Below are 10,950 nucleotides of genomic sequence, written 5' to 3'. Positions count from 1 at the left end.
AACATAAACAAAACATGAAAATAGGCAAGAAAAGGCAGAAACGCAAAGTCATCTCGGGAGTTATTTGAAATAAATGGGAACAGAACAGTTCATACGTAGAAACATGCAACACAGACGAGCAACCAGAAATGACTAAACTTTGGTATGGTAATTGGGAATTGGAAACACAAGGGAAATCTTAATTTGTCTTAAGACAATAAGAGAATCAAGGCAATGGTGTCACTTGGTGGTCCTGTGGGACCATGATGTTACGGTATACTTACCTAAGCGAGCATCTAAAGACACACACAGCGCACATCTATCATTCAATATTTTATTCTACAACATAACAACTGATCAGCCAATATTCATAGTGAAACATATCTATTATCCGATATTTCAATAAAAATATTTAAAGTAAAAAGAGAGCCACACATTGAGTATTTTCTGTCTTTTTTATATGTTATGAGAGAGAGAGAGAAAGTATGATAATACTGAATTTTATAGCAAAACATTTTGTCAGCAGGTGGTTTTTAAGTTGAATACAGTACAACAGAGAAAAATATAATGACATTAGCCATCTACGAGATATGTGTCGATATTGCCTCTGCCTCTTTCTAAATTTTATTAAGCGAATCAAATCGAATAAAACACCAAAAAATAATAATAATAATAATTAAAGAAACATCTAAAAATAAAAATTCATTTGATCCTGATAGAATTAAACATTAGTGAGGGAAACATTTGAATAAAATTTTCATTTAAAAAATGATGGTAAAGTTTGGATAGATAGATAGATAGATAGATAGATAGATAGATAGATAGATAGATAGATAGATAGATAGATAGATAGATAGATAGATAGATAGATAGATAGATAGATAGATAGATAGATAGATAGATAGATAAGAAAAAATCTCACACAATCAACTATTTTTGACTGTCTAAAAGATGTCTTCCAGCCATGACATTCACCATTCACCATTCTGGATTAATTCCATCACTTCATCATTTCCATTTCTCACTTTCAACATTTCCTGGCAATAAGAGCCTGTCCCACAGTGGAATAATGTGTCCAATACTTGGCCTGGGTTGAAAGCACACCATTTCAGTCCATGCTCTTTTCTTTTGAGAGAGAGGTTGATCAGAAGAGGAGGAATCAAAAACAGAGTTGGGATAAGAAGAAAAATATGTGGTCTTCTGGTCATCCACAACATCAGAGTCCATCAGAGGTAAAATCAGAGTGAAGGTCAAGGATTTGGAGTTTGTCATAAAAATCAGGAAAACTTTGTCACAGAAATAAAAGTACCATGACAGGAACCCAGGTAGGAACCAATCTTGACTTAAAACACACACAGCCTTACATGTACAACAATGACAGCAGAGTCCAACAGCCAGTGAAATTGAGTTCAAACGCCCAGCCCAGCCTGAATCTCCCAATCCATATCCTCTCCAGGTACCACCTGAGCTTCAGAAGATTATTGGGGTCTTCAGGTATGATCTGTTTTCTGATGAAAAAAAAAAATGTTTATAACAACAAAATTACTATTCAGCAGAACAGCCACACTGAAAACATTTGACTGCAAAGCCCATATCTACTCAAAATTGTAATGCTGTACTGATGACACCTGGGAAATGAAGTCCTCTCAGTCAACCCGGAACATCATACACTGGAAATCAAAACCCTCAAGCAGAAACTCACTTCTGCTGCCCTGTTGCCCAGACAACCCACGCACTGTAGCTCTATTTAAATCCAATTAGTGTACGGGCATAATACAAGTGATCCATTATGGAGTGTTTGCTGTCAGGGTGAGCTGAGCTTAATGGAGTACAAACAGCTGGAAACAGATGGGGAGAACAGGAAGTGTATGTGTGTGGTGTAGTGCATTTGGTAATACTCTCGCAAAGGTAGGAAAACCTTAAATTACTATTAAAATACATGATACAAATACATGATAGCATCTTTATTCAAGTGATAAAATGTAAATGAAGATTTTTCCAGTTTTCTAATAATGTCTTCTAAGAAACACATACAAAAACACTTGGGGCTACAGCAATACACAGATGTATTTCTTTTAGTGAAAACAATTTGTACTTGTCAGGTTTGCTTGTTAACAATCAGGAAGCCCTGCTCCAGCGCCAGGACCGTCTCCTAAACATGATTCAGCTGCGGGTTCAGGGTGCCACCAGTGCAGAGCTTGCTCAGTAATGGCAGCATGTAGGTGTGAGTGCATCTGCATGCACAGTGAGATGAAGACGTTTGGAGGATGGCCTGGTGTCAAGAAGGGCAGCAAAGAAGCCACTTCTCTCAAGGAAAAACATCAAGGACAGACTGATATTCCACAAAAAGTAAAGGTATTGGACTGCTGAGGACTGGGGTAAGTTTTCTCTGATGAAGCACCTTTCCATTTGTTTGGAAAAATTGAAAAAAAAGTGCTACCATCACTCTTCTCTCGTGGTCATGAATGCTCTCTCTCATACAACTTTGCCTAAGAACATAGCCATGAATAAAGAAGGGTACCAAAACATCCTACAGCAACTTCTCCCAACCATCCAAGAACAGTTTGGTGAAGAACAATGTCTTTTCCAGTATGATAGAGCACTGTGCCATAAGGCCAAAGTGATAACAAAGTGGCTTGGGGAACAAAACATTGAAACTTTGGGTCCATTGCCAAGAAACCAGTATTTGTGTCATTCTATGTGCAGGAAGCTCAGTAAATCTCAGAAGCATTGACTCGGATGTTGTGGGAACAGGCTGCAGAATATTGTCATTGTACCAGACCGAATGGATGAAAAAAGCTCTTCTGATAAACCGTTTGAAGAGATAATGTTATTTAAAAGCTTCTTACCAATACAAACTGATATGGTGTGATTTATTAGTGTAATGGCTGTAATTATATTAAGATGTAAAGGTTAAGTGAAAAAATCATGAATCTATCCAATTAAAACACACATATAACACACACGGAGAAAGATACATACACCAAGAACTCGATGGCCCCATTATTTTCTGCAAACAGTGCACAACTGTTTACATTTCTGCATCTCCACGGCCCTAAACCTGAACATCCCCCCACCTTTTTCTCTTCATTTCCACGCCAACTCCAATTAGCCAGTGCCTGCACTTCCTGCTCCGGGGAAAGGACGACACCCCTGAGCCTTGTTGGACCCTGTTTGTTGAGTGTGTGTGCATCTTTGTGTTTGTGCACACAGGGTCGGTTATAGCATAGCTCCGGTACTTAAGTTGGTCGTTTGCTATTTTTCTGCCTGCTCTGCATATGAAGAGGCTAATTAGCGTCTGACGCTAGCAGAGCCAGTAACAGCCCCTCAGAGTCCGACCCCTTACAGCGCTGAGCATAGGAGTGTTAAAAAACCAAAAACATTAGAAAAGCTTCCTGAATTTCAGACAACATGAAGCTGGCACATTTTCAGTAGGGGATCTGAGAAACATTAAAATAAGTGGTGTTAAAAATGCCGTCTTTTATCTGTGACACTTTTATTTTCTTCTACAGCCCCCACCCCTCGCTCTAAAGTCCTAATGATATTCTAATGCGATGTCATAATTCCTCGTGTTCAGCACTTCTTCTCCTGTGTGTTTCCATTAGCATTAAGAAGATGGCAAAGCAGTGAGAGAAGTGTGTGTGTGTATTTGTATATGCGTGATGTCTGACAGAACACAGCTCAGCTGGTTAGGTTGTGTGTTTAATTCATTTGTCAGCATCTGGCAAATTTGTGTGCACAAGCAGGTTTAATTGTCTGCATGTGACTATGTGTATTGTTCTATATCTTTCATTTTATGTATTTCAATTCACCTTTCCACCAACCGTTACGGTGACACTGAGACTGTGTGAGACACTGTGTGTGTGTGTGTGTGTGTGCATGTGTGTGTTCATTAGACAGCACATTTAGGTCAGAGATGGGGAAGTGGTGGCCTAGCAGGTAAGGAAACAGACTCATAATCCTAAACAGCCAAGGTGCCACTGAGGTCACACCGTCCCCTCACTCTGCTCCCTTATTTGCCTTTCTTGGCTGCCCACTGCTCACTAAGATGATTGGTTAAATGGAGAGGACATGTTTTGTTGTGTGCACCATATAGGGTTGCCAACCATTCTGAAGTGTCCGGGACATCCTGAAATATGATTTTGATTTGACCCTTCCGGGGCCTTTCAGTCAGAGCCTCATCAGCCAATAACGGTATGCAAAACTCACGCAAACGTTGCTATGATATGTGTGTATGTGCACTGGCCACTAGTGGTGAGAGGTGACAAAATTATAGACTGTCAGGGCTGAAACTCGCTGCGATTATTATGGCCTGGTGATATGAAGAGCTGATAACGAAAAAGCTACAGATGCCATAATGCATTGCTTCAGTTGCCTTGTCGAATGCAAGAAAAAAGTGTCCCGCATTTGAGGTTGAGACAGTTGGCAACCCTAGCACCGTGTGCTATGCTGAAGTGTTTCACAATTTACAATTCATTTAGAAAGCCTAAATATGATCTTGCAGCAATGCTGAAGGAGGCTGAGATCAGTACCTTGTACAGTAGTGGCTGAGTTCTCCTGAAGGCTGCCGTTATGCTCCGGTTCAACCTTGGGAATGACTGTTTCTGTAAAGAAAAAACAAAGATGAGTTTGAGTGTCAGAGTTTTCTGACACATTGTTAATGCATTGGTTTCGTGTTCGACTCTCCAGTTACCACCGTTATGATAATAACTGTAAAACGAACAGCGTAACATAAAATTTCAAGGGCAAAAATGAAAAAGTGCGGGATGTAAGCAAAATTCCAACCTCTTGTTTTACATTTCAACGGTGTATTTTCGGTTGATATTAGGAAACTTTCGTTTAAAAATTTGACAAAATCACAAATCCATAGACTAGCATTAAAATACAGTAGTGTAAGCCCATTTAACCACATACAGTGGGTACGGAAAGTATCCAGATTCCCTTAAATAACCCACTCATTGTTATACTGCAGCCATCTGCTAAATGAATAAGTTCATTTTCCTTATTAATGTACACACAGCACCCCATATTGACAGATTGGCAGAAAAAAGAACTTAAAAAGACTTTAGCAAATGGCTGCAATATAACAAAGGGTGAAAAAATGAAGAGGGTCTGAATACTTTCCGTAACAACTGTATAACTTACACAGGAGGCTACTGTATTACTAATATGCATATTTTTTATGACTGTCATGCACCCATCAATTGTATAATGCATCTGCATCCATGGCAGAAAGCTATGTAGGGGAAGATATTAACTTTAATATGATGATGATATACATCAATTTCAGTGATCTTGTTTTTATTATATACATTTTTAATTATTTAGAAATAAATCTAAATCACAGTTTGACAACCAAGGTATTAAATCATAAAAAGTCTGTGTAAAACCCTAACCCTAATACTTGCTGTTGTAATAAATACCAGCAAAACTGTCTTAATTAATTTGCAAGTGAGGATTGTGTACAGAAACAACTGCAATTATTCTTTTCAGAAAGTATGTTTATAATTAGTTACATAATAAAATTATGTCTGTGTTTGACTCTACAATGAATAGTAATAAAACCCAACAGCAACAAATATGGTGCCACATGGTGACTAGTGCTGGACATGTACGTCACTTGACATCATAGTAGGCTAGTTATGGTTTGTTTCTCACGATGCATCTCAGGGCCAATTTGCCAGGTTATTTATCACAGAGTTTTATTGTTTTGTCAAATTCGTGTTTAAAGCTTGTGTAATCAGCCTCTGCTCTTATCAGTGGCGTGAAGAGCTCACAGATGACAGAGTGATGACTGGTCATCACCAACATGTCATACAATCAGAGAGAGCTTTGAGGGTGTATGTGAGTTCACAATGGGACAGTTTCTGTATCTGCCATTTATGTGTGTATATTTGTGATGTTATGTATTACACAGTTGATGTTGTTCATTGCTGTTGTACTTATGTGTCTCACCATTGATGTGTAGTGTATCTGGTGATGTAGCCTGCTGTAGCGCCTGCTCCACCTGCTCTCTTCTCTTGGACTCAAACTCCAGAGCCTCTTGTAGCTTCCGCTTTGCCTTCTTCTCCTTCTTCAACCGCTTCTGAATGGTGGCTAAGGGAGGGAGAGAGAATGAGAGAGAGACAGATAGAGAGAAATGTAGCACATCATAATTCTCGTTGCCGTCTTCTCCAGGTTGTCCACCCTTTGTCTCCTCACTTGTGAACAAGAACAATAAATGACATCCTCAACGTGGGCAGGATTTCATTCCCGACCAGAAGGAACTCCACTTTTCTGGCTAAGAACAATGGTCTTGGATTTGAAGGTGCTAATCCTCATCCCAGTATCTTCACATTTGGCTGCAAACCGCTCCAGTGAGAGCTGAAGATCATGGACTGATGGGACCAAGTCATCTGCAAAAAGCAGAGGCTTGACACTGAGTCCACCAAACCAGACTCCCTCAATGCCCTAGCTGCACCTAGAAATTTTGTCCATAAAAATTATGAACAGATTTCTGGTCCCCTTTCTTTAGGAGGTGGTCCACCACCCTTGTCTGCCAGTCCAGAGGAATTGTCCCAGATATCCACGCAATGTTGCAGAGATGTGTCAGCCAAGACAGACCCACACCATACAGAGCCTTGAGAAACCCAGGGCAGATGTCATCTGCCCTGCCTTAGCAGAGCATTTTAACCACCTTGGAGACCTCTACCACTGTGACAGAAGAGCCCACCCCTGAGCACTCAGACTCTGCTTCCTCATGGGAAGACATGTTGGTGGAACTGAGGAGGTGTTCAAATTATTCTTGTCACCGAACCACAACGTCCCAAGTTGAGGTCATCAGCACACCATCCCCACTGTACACAGTGTTGACAGAATATTGCTTCCCCCTCCTAAAACTCCAGATGGTGGACCAGAATCACCTCAAATCTGTTCAGTTTCCATGGCTTCACCAAACTCCCAAGGTAGAAACAACAGTCAGGACCATCCCCCCTCACCAAGGTGGAGGGAGTCTACCCTCCTGTTCACCAGTGTAAACCCCAACATACAAGCCCTGAGCCTAGGGGCAATGAGTATGCCCACATCAGCTCACCGCATCTCATCAAGGGCAACTCCAGAGTGGAAGAGAGTCTAACCCCTCTCAAGTAGACTTATTCCAATGCCTACGCCATGCATCGAGCTGAGCCCGACTAATTCAGTCTCCTTCTCCATCAGAGAGGTGATGTTCCAAGTCCCTAAAGCCAGCTTTTGTAACCAAGGGTGGGATCGCCAAGGTCCCGCCTTCAGCCTCACCTCTGCTGTGCAGCTCTGAGCTGAGTTGCCTCTCTAGACTCTCTCTCATCTCTCTCTCTTTGTACAGTTCCATCTTCAGTTCCTTCTTCTCCTGCTGTATCTGTTTCTCCTGCACACGGGCATTCTCAACTGCAACCTTCAGCAGGCCCTGAGAAAAACACACACACAAACACACACTCACAATATGAATATTTTACATCTTCAGATTACTTCCATACAACATCTTATTGGCTAGTAGTGGTCAATGATTCAATATCAACCAGCCCACAAAAGCATACAGCATGCTTGAGTGTCCCTGAAACCCTGCTAATTCTCTTGGCACCTTGATGATGGCACATAACCTTTTGATTCTAGAGAGGGCAAAACCTGTTATTAGTGCCTTTAATCAATTTTATATATACATGAAGGGATTTATGATGTGTTTGTGAGTTTTTCTCGATGTATCCTTGACTCAGATAAATATTTGGAATTGTGACTGTTTGCTCTACCTGGATGTTGGTGAGAAGCGTTTCTACAGAGGAGATGCCGTCAGCAAACAGGAATGGAGCAGGAAATCCAGGTGGAAGAGTCTGAGCTGCAAGAGAAATCTTCTCAAATTCAGGCTTCATCTCCTCAACTGGAGAGAGAGAACAAAAGTAACAGCTACTTACTGTTTCAGTCAACACACAACATCACTTACCCATCAATGGTGATATGTTTAAACTCATTTATTTAGAAATGAATACAGGTCAGCAATGAAAACAGTATAAAGTGATTTCTGCTTTGTCCTAGCAGACTGTGTCTAAATCATGTTGCCAAAACATCATGAAGTGCAGTTCCATGGGTGGTCTCTGAACATCGCATAAAGGTTTCAGAGCTCACTATTGAAGGACTTTAAATGCCCACTCTTCATTATAAGCAGGCATAATAAAAAACAACAACTTTCTTTTAGTGCCAAACATGCACAGAAAGGACAGATTTTTTTCAGATGAGCCCACATGCTGTCTTGAGACACAGTCCCTCACTGGTTGCTCCTGCTCTGTATATACATTAAAAACAGGTTCAGTCTCCTTCACCAAACACAGCCCAACCTAATGAGCTGAAGGACCAAACCCCAAACAGTAATTATTTCTTACCAAGATGAAAGCTAGACAATAAAAGGGATGTAAAAAAAAATGAAAAGAGTAAAGGAGGGATGGAAGCAGGGAGGAAGGAAGACGGTGGGGGTTACAGTGCATTATGTTAAAAGTCATGTGCAGGGAGGGCACATGGTAAAAGAACAAGGTACGTGGAGGGAATTTAACAGGATCTGTTTGAGAGTTATGTACTGTTAGCTTCCTCTTTTAAACATATCAACACAAACACACACAGGCCAAATGATGGTGCAAGAGTAGCAGCATTAAGCGCTGAAATGCAGATGCAGGTGTGTGTGTGTGTGTGTGTGTGTGTGTGGGTACAGAGCAAATCACGCAAATCACGACTGAAAGAGACTGCACTAATTACAACCATTTTCCAAACGTAGCCAGGTCTGCTGCTGCGTGTGTGTGCATGTAGGTGTGAGTGTGTGTGTGTGTGTGTGTGTGTGTGTGTGCGCACATGTATAAAATTGTAACAGTGGCTGTCTGGATAAGCTGTCAATGATTAGCTCAAATTAACATTAATGAGATGATTTTAAATTCTCCACCAATTAGCCTAACGAGGGAAATGTGGAATATTAAGTACGGAATTTAACGGGTCAGAAGTGCCCTACTTAACCTTAACGGAGACAGGGATTAATACATCTAAACATGCATGTCTGTGTGCACTGGTAAATTAATGAGAGCTTTATTTTCGGATGCAAGTGTATTGTGTGCTATCAGTGAATGTGTGTGTGTGTGTGTATGATAAGTGTGAGTTTGTGTCCCATATGTGGTGTGTGTAATTGTGAGAAAGGGCGTGTGTGTGTGATGAATGTGCATGTGTGTGATATTTTAGTCTGTACATATGTTTGTAATATGTGAGTGTGTAATTAAAAGTGTGAGCAAGAGAGAGAGTGTGTATTGAAGTTGTGTGTGATGAAGTGTAAACATCAGGTAATCATCGCTCTTTAGGCTCTTTCTTCAGTGCTTCTTGTTTCCCTTAACTTTTTTTTTTTATGAAAGCTCTTAATCAGTTTAAGGCCATAAGAGGAAAAACTTCCTTGTGACCCTTTTCCTCTCCCACTTCCTCTCCTCCATTCCCTCGTTCCCTCTGTCATTTGTTCTGGGAAGAGGGACGCTGGCCAGTTTAATTAAAGCATCACATAGTTGCTCAGAGCGACAATCACACCAAAATCTAACTCTCTCTCTCTCTCATGCACACACACACACAAAATAAGACCAATACTGTACATTCTCAGTACACACATCCACACATAGTCCCAATCATTGATTTAGGTTAAATTAGGATGCACCATTCCAACATGTTCACTCACAGTTCAGTCACTATGTGTGTGTGTTTATGCCCCTGTGTAAAGCAACTGCATCTTGTCGCCAACACGTTGAGTAGCAACAAGCTTTGAATCCTGGCCAAGCACTTGCAGTTTAAAGTGCAGATTTCTGCCAAAGGGGGTAGGGCTCTAAGGATAGTAGTGGGTCACTTTGGGGGGAAGGGGGGTGTTTCACATCTCTCCTCCACTCTCTTCAGAACGCAGAACTTTACTTTTTGTCTGTTCTCACGATACTGATTGGGCAGGCTGCTTATCTCCCCTTCACAAACAGAGCAGCCTTTATGACTGCTATCACTATCACCGCATGTGTGTATAAAGCAATTCCTAGTATAACTACTGGCTCAGGGAATCACTTACAGATGCATACAGAGGGGTGGGGGCACTCAAAGAGAAAAGAGAGAGGAAATGAGAGGGAGAAAGGGAGGAGTGGATGGGAGAAACAGTGCAGGTGGGTCAAAAGTGTCATCCTTGTCAAACAGAGGGATGAAAATGGAGCGTCTGTCAGTGTGTGCTGCACATGACACACAAAAAAAATGTGTGTGTGTGTGCGTGTGTGTGTGTGTGTGTTAAATATTGAGCAGTGTGCTGGATGCATTATTCACTCTGAACAGCTTGCCTCCATCAACATTGTCCTGCTCTGCACAGAGGTCAACACACCCCGAGAGGCTGCAGAAAACTGTTTACGTTTACATTACTGACACTCTGGAAACACACACACACACACACACACACACACACACACACACACACACACACACACACACTTCTCATTACTCATGTCAGATGTACACACCTATGAGATAAAGCTGGCCAGTGTGTGATAATATAACAGAAACGCAGCAGCATAGCTACATACGATGGCTCACACGACTTGCGCTGATTCACCAGCACTCGACTTTTTCATGTGTGCTCATCTCATCCTAATTACAACCTTACAGTTGACTTGTGGAAAAAAACAACAGAACGGAACCAACAAAATTATTACTATTATTACTTTCATTACCACTTTTATTTTAAATTCAGACTGTAATCTGTAGTATGTGAAAGGCGCAACTGTATGTACAGTATGTTACAAACAAAATAAATATATTTGAATTGTGGTGATTTATTGTTCCCTCCATGCACACTTGGTCAAGAGAATTTTTGAATCTTTACATATTTTGAGATTAATGTTTTGTCATCATATTTCAGGCAGGTTACGAAGAGTCGGTTGGATCGGGCTTGTGGGTTACAGTTGTAAAATAATCCTCACT

At 41.0% G+C, this 10,950-nt stretch overlaps 1 protein-coding gene across 7 annotated transcripts in view; it reads right to left on the bottom strand.

Annotated features, from left to right (window-relative positions):
- Positions 1-299: 299 nt before the first annotated feature.
- The window catches only part of LOC114800454 (dachshund homolog 2-like), a 57,844-nt gene continuing 47,193 nt past the window's right edge, over positions 300-10,950 (bottom strand). For 5 of the 7 annotated variants that reach the window (XM_028997851.1, XM_028997896.1, XM_028997868.1 and 2 more), the window contains 5 exons: positions 7,740-7,867; positions 7,252-7,399; positions 5,935-6,075; positions 4,512-4,583; positions 300-1,487 (listed from right to left, as the gene is read on the bottom strand). In XM_028997851.1, the coding sequence (XP_028853684.1) occupies positions 1,450-1,487; positions 4,512-4,583; positions 5,935-6,075; positions 7,252-7,399; positions 7,740-7,867 (527 nt within the window). In that variant the 3' untranslated portion in view covers positions 300-1,449. The remainder of the gene's footprint in view (positions 1,488-4,511; positions 4,584-5,934; positions 6,076-7,251; positions 7,400-7,739; positions 7,868-10,950) is intronic. The other 2 variants (XM_028997888.1, XM_028997905.1) reach the window with 1 other exon arrangement.

The sequence above is a fragment of the Denticeps clupeoides genome, chromosome 1, assembly GCF_900700375.1.
Source record: "Denticeps clupeoides chromosome 1, fDenClu1.1, whole genome shotgun sequence".
Lineage (NCBI taxonomy): Eukaryota > Metazoa > Chordata > Actinopteri > Clupeiformes > Denticipitidae > Denticeps > Denticeps clupeoides.
This window is presented reverse-complemented; position numbering and strand designations above follow the sequence as displayed.